The following is a 12227-nucleotide window of genomic DNA, read 5'->3' as shown; positions in this document are numbered from 1 at the left end:
ATCAGTATAACTAGAATTTACGTTGGCTGATTATTTTATGACAGGGTGAACCAGAAAGTTTACAGCATACAAACCATAACAACCAAACCTGGAATCTTAGTGAATGTAAAAGAGACAAAGGTGAAGGAATCAATTAAGAGCTGGTTTCATTTGACCTGAAAGGGAGAATTACAATAATTTGCTTTCACATAGTAGCTTTTATATAGACAAAACCTTGTGTCCATATCCTTGAGTACTTAATAACTGATAGGAATGGCCTATGGTAAATATCAACCATGAAAAATGTACCAGACAGAAAAGCTAGGAAAAGGCAGTAGTTTGCCAAGATACTCTTGTCACTACAAATGAAAGAATAGGTTGGAAGGGTCTGGGGACACATTTCCAGAGGATGAGACAAATGATTCAAAAGAGGTGTGGCTGGAAGAGAAATCCAGGAGCAGAGAAGTTGAGAGTACATGGGAGGACATAGGGTGGGAGGGGTCAACAAAATAATAGCAGTAGAGACAATGGAAAGACTTTAAAGCAAGGATGAGAAATGTAATGTTATTTTCAGAACAAAGTCCACTGTGCCAAGAATGTAAGACTTCAACCCACCATATATTACAACTAGTTCCCAGCCTAGTTCCAAAGGGGTCTTGGGTTGTGCCTTTTCAAACCTTTCCAAGGAAATTAATGTTCAAAAGTAGATCCAAGCCACAGAAAAGTAATTTCCATTCATAGACATCTTTCACAACAGATTTTATGACCTAGGTCAGCAGTAGTAAACCTGATTCTGATTCTGAATATACAGCACTGTGCAAACATATATATATATATATGTTTATAGCTAGGGTGCCTAAGAGTTTTGCATGGTACTACAGTATTTTCATGTGTTGCACTGTACTGTTGCCACAATAAAATAAATTTCATAACATATGTGAGTGATAATAAACCTGATTCTGACACGGGTCTCTACTGTGGCCTGAGAGTGGGAAGGGGGCAGGGGAGGAATATTGTGGTTGGGAAAAGAGGAAGGGAGAGGGGAGGAAGTGACAAGCACCAGAGAGACATTCTGTAATGATCAATAAACCAACTTTTTGGAATCAAATGACCTTGCCTGGTATCTGAGGGCTGGGTGTGCCTGCACCAGTGCCAGCCCCACCCTGGCACTCCTTCTCTGCCCCCTGTCTCACATCCCTCCCACAGTGCTCCACCCTCGCCATTCCCAATATCCTTTACTCCAGCCAGATTTACAAACTCGCTTTCCGCTCCATGTTGACAAATACAGTACTATGCAACAGTTTTATGCACTCTGACTATATACAGTATATATATGCATATGACTTTTGCACAGTACTGTAATCTGAGCGTTCTTACCAGCATGTTTTGAAAGATGAAACTTTCATTTCAATTCAACCAGGTAAGTGATTCCAGAACAATTCATTCCTCCTGCTCCACAATGGAGCCTTCTGCTTTTGGAAATGTTATTTGTTAGTGATACCCACAATAACTCTCAAAATATGATGTGGTGCCAGATTAGACTTCCCAAATTCAGGATCTCTTCATTGATGTGAACACTTTCGCTTGTGATACAGTTACCAAATGTCAGACTACTGGATTTTCATTCAGAAAAAATCCTCATTTTCCACATGATCATTCAGAATTTTTAATATCTGGGAATCATCCTTAAACTTCATAATTCTAATTTGTTGTATTCTAGCAAAAGGTTCCAGCACTGAAAATTTTTGGATGCTGCATTAAGTTTGATAATTTAAGTGCCATCAAATTCTGCAAGACAATCATGCAGCTGAAAATATGGGCTCACTGACAAGTCTTCTGGAGGCTTCTGGCTTGCCTTCCATGATTAAGAAATTCAGCTCAGATTAATAGGGAGCAATAGTTTAACCTTCACCAAGAAAGTAAATTTCAACTGAGTAGCACTCAACTTTACTCAGCCTTCTCCTTTCAAAGATGTTAAAAGTTGACTGAGTTGACTAATTTTTTTATAAATGACCTGGTTGGGGAGGGATGGGTTAGTAAATTTGCTGATGACACAAAGGTTGGGGGGGTTGTGGATAGTGTGGAGGGCTGTCAGAGCTTACAGCGGGACATTGGTAGGATGCAAAACTGGGCTGAGAAGTGGCAGATGGAGTTCAACCCAGATAAGTGTGAGGTGGTTCATTTTGGTAGGTCAAATAAGATGGCAGAATATTGTATTAATGGTAAGACTCTTGGCAGTGTGGAGGATCAGAGGGATTGTTGGGGTCCGAGTCCACAAGACACTCAAAGCTGCTGCGCAGGTTGACTCTGTGGTTAAGAAGTCATATGGTGCATTGGCCTTCATCAACCGTGGGATTGAGTTTAAGAGCCAAGAGGTAATGTTACAGCTATATGGGACCCTGATAAGACCCCAGTTGGAATACTGTACTCAGTTCTGGTCGCCTCACTATAGGAAGGATATAGAAACCATAGAAAGGGTGTAGAGGAGATCTACAAGGATGTTGCCTGGATTGGGGAGTATGCCTTATCGGAATAGTTTGAGTGAACTTGGCCTTTTCTCCTTAGAGTGGCGGAGGATGAGAGGTGACCTGATAGAGGTGTATAAAATGATGAGAGGCATTGATCATGTGGATAGTCAGAGGCTTTTTCCCAGGGCTGAAGTAGCTAACTTGAGAGGGCACAGTTTTAAGGTGTTTGGAAGTAGGTACAGAGGAGATGTCAGGGGTAAGTTTTTTTTAACGCAGAGAGTGGTGAGTGTGTGGAATGGGCTGCCGGTGACAGTGGTGGAGGCAGATATGATAGGGTATTTTAAGAGACTCCTGGATAGGTACATGGAGCTTCAAAAAATAGAGGGCTATGGGTAAACCTCGGTAATTTCTCAGGTAAGGACATGTTTGGCACACCATTGTGGGCCGAAAGGCCTGAACTATGCTGTAGGCTTCTATGTTTCTATGTTTCAATGAACTTGGCTCTCCATCAACTCAGATTATTTACCTTACACCGAATGTTTTCATTGTGTTTATGAATAAAAGATTCAGCCCAGAACATGCATGGAGAGTCTAGAGAAGCTTTGATTTCTTTCTTCCAAACAGAAAGGGTTAGTGGGCGATTTAATAGAGATATTTATGATTATGAGATGCCTTTGAAGGGCAGCTAAGGATAAACTGTCTCCATGGACAGCTAGAACATCAGCTTTTAAAAATGGGAACAGAATCAAAAGGGAGGATGATATTCTCTTAAAGCAAGCTGGTGTAATCTTCAATGCGGAGGTGAAAAGTTAGTGGAACTAAATCCAATAGAAACTTTAATGGACATATATACTTCTGAAAGGAGCATGAGTATTGAAAAGTGCAGAAAGATTGAACTAATTAAGCATTTTTTCAAAGATCCAACACAATCAAGATGGGTTGAGTAGCCTCATACTTAATTTTTCTTTTATAATTCATGATTACCAATCTTGGTAGATATTAGCAGGGCAAAAATGAGGTGTCCAAATGTAACAGTTCAAACAGTATTCACTTCTGACAGTCAATCTCTCTGATTCAGAGCTTTTTTTGTTTACCAATACTAAAACGTTCATTGTTTGACTTATTCTCACTTCAGCATGGGATAATTTAAATCCCTATCCCCTTCTTGCCCTCTGGAGGCTGTTTCAGGAGGACACAGTCAAACCTGAGATATGTGGATTGGTTAGAAGAATAGTCCAAATCTGAACTGACAATATGCTGTAGCCCGGGCACAGTAGAATTCGACTAATGTAGCAAAGAGATGTTGAAGGGTAAATTGCTTGAATAAGAAACCTCATGTTAATTACCTCCACAATCGTCAGTGTTAGTGGCAAGTGTTGCTTAATCATCGTTGGTCCTTCAAGGCAAGCATTAAAGTTACGGTTTTATCATTGCAAAGTTAAAACAAAATACGTAATTATTCTTCAACAACAACAAAAAAAAACGGCCTTGTAAGCAGAATAAAAATACCCTGGAACCCATTTTCCCCTTTATCAACACCGGTCATGGGAAAGTAAATGGTTGAAGTAATGCCACACATATCACATTTTCCCTTCGATTTAACTGTGGAGCTCGCCCGTTCAAAGCATTGCTACCCTGCAACTTGTCCATTAAGACCACCGTTCATAATTAAGTTAAACTTTAAGTTGATGTATGATAAAGCTCTTCTGATTTCCACTGATCTCCGAGAAGGATATGATTGGGTCCGAACGAACAATAGATAAAGCTGATTCTGGTGAAACGGAGAGAAAGACAGCCTCGACTTAGAAACAGACGGATTGACAATGCGTTAATATTTCCATAGTTGATTGACAAAGTTGTCACTTCTGGACCAACTGGGTCCTGGCAATAACCTCGATGATTACAAATCGAATTCATTAAAATATCTCAAATGAAACGAGCTTAGCAGAGTTACTTTTTTCTTTTGCCTATATTGCTAACGGCAACGATAGTGCTAATTATTATTGACAATTGCAACGAGCCTTTATGTTATCAGTCCAAAGTACGCACAGAAGCGGCCACTAACTGCAACTTCTCAAAAGTTGACAATCCCTTTCGGTGGAGATATAACAAAATGTAGCGCTGGACTAAGGCATCCCATTGTTCAAGGAAAGTAAAACAATACTCACTTGTCCAAAACAAAGTACAGGTCAAATCCTCCATAGCAAGAAGGACCCCCATCGTTCACGGCACTCTTAACACTGCACAGAAAGAAAAGGATTCCAACCAAGAAGCATTTGACTATTGCCTCGAAAGAGCATGGCTTTGAGCATGCCATTATTTCCACAAAGAGAAGACGATCAACAAAAGAGGAAGCAACGAGAAGTGTTTCTGCAAGTTTTCACCATCAGGGTTGCTACGTCAGCCCCGAGCATCAAATTGAACAGGCGTCAGATATCTCCCACTCTCCTTATGCTCGGAGTGTAGTTTTCACACAAAGCAGTCCGACTGAAAACTGAGATCGCAGAATGCTTCCTCGGATCAGAACAAACACGGAAGCTCACGGATGCAGCATAACAAATGTTTTGCAGACTTCCCACAAAGTTTCTCAAAATGAAGCAAACCACGGGGATTTAAGCGAGAAAAGGGGGTCGAGATTTGAGGCTTCACCTAGGACGCCGCCGAGTGGCAAAAAGGATTAAATAATAAAAGTCGGCTTCTCCCGTCCCGGGGCGGGACAGCAGAGAGATGAGGTGGGGAAATGAAGAGGAATGGGGAGGGCATGGAGAGTCAGATAGGAGGGGCAACCTGGGATAGGGATGGGGGGGTAAGTAGCAGTGAAGTTAACAGTGCAAAGGGGGGGATGAGAATTGGGGGGGGTTGAAAGTAGGGGGAACCGAATGAATTCGAGAGGTGGGGAAGACTAAGATTCTAATGGTGTGGTGGCTGAAGATGGGGGCACGGTTAACGATAAAGTAGCGGGCAAGGGATAAATGTCTCAGCCCATCTGTTTCTGTGTGTGATGATGTGTCCACGTAAGTGTGTGTTAACGTTTATACCACAGAGCTTGGTCTACAAACATCTTGGATTACCTCTTGCTAGTGAACCTAGAAATTGTTCTAACAAGGCTTTGGTGTAGCTGATATGGAACCGCCACACCACATTGAAAGAATGCAAAATAATCTAATTTTTTTTAAAAAAGCAGAAAATGCTGCTGAAAATATTCAGTAGGTCAAGGCACATCTGTAGAAAGAGAAACAGCTAACATTTCAGGTCAAAGTATTCCCCACAATGTCAGATCAATCAGTTTATCATTTCCTGATTTCTCGTTCCCTCTTTTATAAACAGTGGGGTTGTAATTAACTACCCTCCAATCTGAACTAGAGTCTAAAAAATGTAAAAATAATCACCATTGCATCCACTATTTCCAGGGCCACTCCTTAAGTACTCTGGGGAATGCAGACTACTGGGCCCTGGGGTTCTCATGGCCTTCAAACCCATCAATTGCCCTCACATCCCTAAACAAACTAAACTGCAGCTCTCCCTACTCACAAGATGCTAGAACATAGAGCAAAGAACAGTAAAACTCAAGAACAGGCCATTTGGTCCACAATGTTGCGCTGGATCAGCTAAAAAGAAAATCATAACACCCAAATACTAATCCCTCCTACCTATACCATGTCCCTATCCCTCCATCTTCCTCACATCCATGTGCCTATCCAAATGTCTCTTAAAAGACTCTAATGTATTTGCCTTTATCAGGCAGCTTATTCCAGGCATCCATGACTCTCTGAGTAAAAACTTACCCCTCACATTACCCTTGAACCTACCCCTCTCACCTTCAATACATGCCCTCTGGTATTAGACATTTCAACCCTGAGAAACGTGTACTACCTTGTCTACTCTACCTATGCCTCCCATAATCTTATAAACCTCTTATCAGATCTCCCCTCAGCCTCCGATGCTCCAGAGAGAACAGCCAAGGGTTATCCAACCTCGCATGATAGCACATGCCCTCTAAACCAGGCAGCATCCTAGCAAGCTTCTGCATCCTCTCCAAAGCCTCAACATCTTTCCTATAGTGGTGCAACCAGAACTGTATGCAATACTCCAAACTAACGAGAGCTTTATAATGTTCCTGAGAGGTTTTTATATCCTACTATGCAAAGTCAGTACAGAATATGTGTTGAATTGGCCTGCCAATTCTTTGTTCCTCATTATAAATTCCCAGTTTCAAATTTCAGTGAAATTATTTTAATAAATTGTGAATAAAAACTAGCTTAAAGAACAGTCATTGCAAAACATTGATCTTTATTTTTTTTTAAACTATCTGTTTGGGTATGTTCTTTATGAAGCAAAAACTTTTACCCTAATTCTGTCTGGACTACATGTGACTCTACATCCATACAGATGTGGATTATCTTGTCACTTCGGACATTACTTTCTTCAGTGTGTTCGTTATCAGTCATCTCCGTGGAGAATGGGAATGCTTTACTAGGACCTGGCATAGACCTGACTGTGTAATAACAATTCTATGCAATTGAACAATTGCTTATGAGAAATGTTACAGGAATGAAGAATTACCATTACTTGAACCGACTGGGGAAGGTGGAGTTATTCCCTTACAGCTGTGGTGTTCAAAATCATGAAAGGGGATAAAATAAAGGGAGACTGTTTCAAATGGCTGGAGAGCCCATAAGAAGAGAGTGGAGAGATAAGTTGATTGCCAGAGAATAAGGCAATTGAGGAATTTTGTTTTCACTAAGCAAGTAGTTGGAATTATTTTTTACAGCATGGCGATATCAGTTTATCCCTAATTGCCCTAGGGAAGGTGATGATGAGGTGTTTGCATGAACTGTTATAATTCATGTGTTGAACATCTTATCAGAAATGCTATAGAAAGGGAGTTGAAGGATTTTGACCCAATTATAATGAAGGAAAGGCAATATATTTTCTAAGTTGGAAAGAGTTGTTACATGAATTTAAAATTTGAGGTAGTGTTTCCCCATATGTCTGGTGGTTTTGTTGTTCTAGGTGCAGAGAACATGCACTGCTTGATGGAGTGAAAGAAGCAGATTTAAGAGCAGCCAAGAGGAAAAGTGAATAAATACTTGAAGAAGGAAATAGAGGAGTGAGATGGAATAATTGAACTGATCTTTGAGTGATTCAGTTTAGACTCAGGGGGTTGAATGACCTCCTTTTATGCTTGGTAATCTATAATTCTGAATAAGTGATTGAAAATTATTTCAGGAATTTAGCCAAAGGGGCAAAAATATCTCAGTAGTTTAGATGCAGATTCAGATCTTGTTGTTGAAGCGTGGTGTGTCTTGCAACCCACCAACAAGTCCATGGCTTGTTCTGAAGGATCAAATATCACATAGAACAGTACAGCACAGGAATAGGCCATTCAGCCCACAATGTTGTGCCAAACCAGCTAAAAAAGTGAATTTTTAAAAACCTAAAAACTAATCCCTCCTACCTACACAATATCCTTATTCCTCATATTCAGGTGCCTATCTAAACTTTTCTTAAAAGCCTCTAATGTATTTGCCTCTACCACCACACCAGGCATCTACCACTTTCTGAATAAAAAACTTACTCCTCACATCCCCTTTGAATCTGCGCCCTCCCACCTTCAATGCATGCCCTCTGGTATTAAACATTTCTACTCTGGGAAAAAGATACTCCACCTCTACTCTATCTATGCCTCTATAAACCTCTATCATATATCCCCTCCGCTTCCACTGCTCTAAAGAAAACAATCCCAGTCTGTCCAGCATCTCATAATAGTACATGCCCTGTAAACCAAGCAGCATTCTGGTAAACCTCTTCTGCACCCTCTCCAAAGCCTCAATATCCTTCCCATAGTGGGGTGACCAGAACTGTATGCAATACTCTGTATAATCAGTATCTTTGCTGTTTATTCCACATGTTCTTCACAAGGTAATTGATCCTGCCTCTTTGGTAGGTTTGCGGATAAATGATTTAACTATTCACACTCTTCAATACATTGCCTTTCAATGAATGCCTCAGGTAATTCATCTTTGAAACATTTGCTTGGTGGAAGAAAAACTGTAATTAGGAAAAGGGTGTATTTTGATAATACCGCCATCAATGAGCTGGAAGTTGTGCAGAGTGTATGGCTGGGCTCACAGCAAACTTAATTGTACATCAAGTAAATTAAATATATTTCAAAAGTAAAGCCTACTTGAAGAACAGAAGAGACAGGAACATCTCCCAATAAAAGCAAGGACATTTCTCCAAATAATGGTTCATACTATGTTTCTCAAAGTATGAATAAATTATACAACCTTGAGATTTGTCTGCCTACAGGCAGCCACAAAGCAAGAAACCACAAGAACCCAAATTTTAAAAAAAGAAAGACCAACACCCAATGTGCAGCGAAAGAGAAAAAGAAACTTAAATCATGCAAACAATAGAAGCAAGCAACAGCATTCCAAACCAAATTGAGTCCATAGATCTGAATACCTGGAGCAGCCAGAGTAGGCCCAAAACCTCGGTCTCCAGATCATCATATAGTGGGGCAAGCCACTGCAAAGCTTGCAGAGATGAAGCACGTAGCAGCTTGAGCAGACTCATATCCTCAGCTCTGTGGACAGAGGAATGAACATTGCAGGGAGTGATTGAAATCCACCATGGCTAGACAACAATCATGTACAAAATAATCCCAGTCACAGATACCAATATACCAGGCAGGGTAATTTCCCAATCATCTCTTACTGGGAATAGTCTTGTCATTATATGCTGCCATTTAAAAAGAAACCCCATTCAATTTCCAGCACATCCTAGAACGTATCTCAGAATTGTGATGCATTATCTTAAACAGTTGATTCTGAATTAGTCATATTTCCTAAATCACTAATTTAAATATTTCTGTCTCCATTTTATATTGGATAGTTAAATGGGCCAACAGCCTGCAGGAATAAGACCTCAATGATTATTGTCCGGCAGAATCTGCATCCACAGTGATGAAGTGTTTTGAGATGCTGATGATGAGAAGTGACTTGGATCTGTTCCAGTTTGCTTACTGCCACAACAGGTCCACAGCAGATGCCATTTCATTGGCTCTTCAGTCAACCCTGGATCATCAGGATGCCTGGCAGCAACTATGGCTTGGCATTCAATAACGTCATCCCCTCAAAACTAATCAAAAAGCCTTAATACCTCCGTGGGCAATTGTAGCCTCGATTTCCACACTTGCAGACCCCACTCAGTTTGGATTGCCAACAACACCTCTTCCATGATCTCCATCAACACCACAAGGCTGTGTGCTTAGCTCTCTGCTCTTATCACTTAGCTCTCTGCTCTAATCACTTTACACTTTCGACTGTGTGGCTTTGCACAACTTCAATGCCACATTTAAGTTTGCTGGCGACACTACTGCCGTAGGTCAAATCAAAGATGGTGATTAATCAGGATATACAAGGGAGAATGAAAATCTGGCTGAGCGGTGCCACAACAACTACCTTTAACTCAGTCAGCAAACCCAAGGAGCTAATTATTCACTTCAGGAGGAGGAAACCGGAGGTCCGTGAGCCAGTCTTTATCAGGGGATTAGAGGTGGAGGGGGTTAACAACTTTAAATACCTTGGTGTTATCATTTCAGAGTATCTGTCCTTGTCCCAGCATGTAAGTGCAAGTAAGTGAAGAAAACTTGGTAGTGCTTCTACTTCCTTAGAAGTTTGCAAGGATTTGACATGACATCTAAAACTTCAACAAACTCTATAGATGTGTGGTGGGGAGTACATTGATTGGCTGCATCACAGCCTGGTATGGAAATGCCCTTGAAAGGAAAATCTGACAAAAGTAGTGGATACAGTCCAGTCTGTCACAGGTGAAGCCCTCTAACCACTCAGCAGATCTACATGGAGTGGTTGTCACAGGAAAGCGGCATCCATCATCAAGGACCAACACTACCCAGGTCATGCTCTCTTCTCGCTGCTACCATCAGGAAAAAGGTAGAGGAGTCTCAAGACTCACACCACCAGGTTTTGGAACATTTACTACACCTCAACCATCAGGCTCTTGAACCAGAGGAGGGAGGAGAAGATGGCGGCGTGACGAAGCATGCGCGGCCGTTCTGAATGAATATCGTATGTGTAACTAGGGGGCCGTGCACAATCCGGATTTGATGGAGACAGCCGTGAGAAGCACGGAGGAACACCTGGAGCAACTTCTGAAATGCCTACTTCGCTGCCGCTGCTACTGTGCGATTGAGAATCTCCGGAGACGAAGGCCCCAAATCCTCGGCTTTGCCTATTGCCTGTTGCTGAGGCTGGGGTTGAAGCGCTCGGCAGAGATGGTGCTCGGTGCTCGGTGTCGGAGAGCTGGTTGGAGGCTCCGAGTTTACTGACGGACTCAGAGTCGGACTGTGGTTGGATGCTTCCGGGATGCTGCATCGGCAAGTTGGCGGCGCAGGAGGTTTACCGTCTGCGTGAGATGATGGGACTTTCGAGAGACTTTTAGACTCTTACCGTGCCATGGTCTGTTCTTATGAAATTACGGTATTGCTTTGCACTGTTGTAACTATATGTTATAATTATGTGGTTTTTGTCAGTTTTTAAGTTGGTTTCTCAGGTGTTTCTGTGATATCATTCTGGAAAAAATTGTATCATTTCTTAATGCATGCATTACTAAATGACAATAAAAGAGGACTTCATGTCTTCATAATCTAATCTAATAACTTCACTCAACTTCACCCATCACTGAATTGTTCCCACAACCTATGGGTTCACTTTCAAGGTCTCTTCATCTCATGTTCTCGATATTTATTGCTTGGTTATTTATTATTATTTATTTTTTCCTTTTGTATTTGCACATTATGCTTATTTATTTATCATTATTGTTGTACTTTTTTTTTCTGTGCTCAATCTGGTAAAACCTGAGGTACAGGCATAGCCAAGCACATTAATTTCTCAATTGCTAGGGACTTCCTGATTATTCTAGTGATGTTTAGTATTGTAGTTTTCTGGAGATTTATATAAATATTGCTGTGTAGGTCTAATTGTTTAATGTGATTGTGGTATGATGTGGGATGACAGCAGTTGTAGATATTACTATTGGGACAGAACTTATTCTCTCCGTGGCATTACGGGGGCTGCAGAGAAAAGGGTCTCAGGACCATTACAGAGGCTGCTGAGTGAGCCTCTGGCTGGCAATGGATTAAGAGGTGTGGCCCATGGAGCAGTGCTGTTGGGATGCAAGCCAGGGTCTGATCAGCCCTGGCTGGGTTGTGTGGGCAAGAGTGTCTGATGTTGAAAGACCCGAAACATCTGCTGACCACAGGTTACATTACAGATTATGTGTCTCAGCATATCCCAAAATGTATCTCAGCATCATGGTGCATTATCAAGTCAAGTTTATTGTTATTTAACTACTTTCATGTACATTATGTATATAACCGTATGATGTATATAGAAACAACACAACTTTTCTCTGAACCAGGGCGTAAAGCACAGACACACATGACACACATAGCACTCAATAACTTATAAAGATAAGGATAAAATTTACAGATGAATCACACATAAATAAATGATCTTAAACAGCTGGTTCTGAATTTGTCATATTTCCAAAATCATTCATTTCAATTTCTATCTCCATTTTATATAGGATAGCTAAATGGGCCAACAACCTACAGTAATAAGACCTATGATTAAGTCCTCATGCAGAAAGCAGCAGTTCCAACAATGTAGCATTCCCTCAGCAATTATATGGATGTTCGAACCTGCATTTTTATGGTCAGGTTTCTGGAACAGAAATTCATCCTATGTCTTCAGG

At 41.1% G+C, this 12227-nt stretch overlaps 1 protein-coding gene across 3 annotated transcripts in view; it reads right to left on the bottom strand.

The window, feature by feature from the left end:
• The window catches only part of LOC134351017 (anthrax toxin receptor 1-like), a 290770-nt gene extending 285731 nt beyond the window's left edge, over positions 1-5039 (bottom strand). For all 3 annotated transcript variants that reach the window (XM_063056982.1, XM_063056983.1, XM_063056984.1), the window contains exon 1: positions 4616-5039. In XM_063056982.1, the coding sequence (XP_062913052.1) occupies positions 4616-4764 (149 nt within the window). In that variant the 5' untranslated portion in view covers positions 4765-5039. The remainder of the gene's footprint in view (positions 1-4615) is intronic.
• Between the last annotated feature and the right edge of the window lie 7188 nt (positions 5040-12227).

This window comes from Mobula hypostoma, chromosome 8 (genome assembly GCF_963921235.1).
Source record: "Mobula hypostoma chromosome 8, sMobHyp1.1, whole genome shotgun sequence".
In the NCBI taxonomy this organism is placed as follows: domain Eukaryota; kingdom Metazoa; phylum Chordata; class Chondrichthyes; order Myliobatiformes; family Myliobatidae; genus Mobula; species Mobula hypostoma.
The sequence above is the reverse complement of the archived record's forward strand: the minus strand, read 5'-3'. Positions and strand labels throughout refer to the sequence as shown.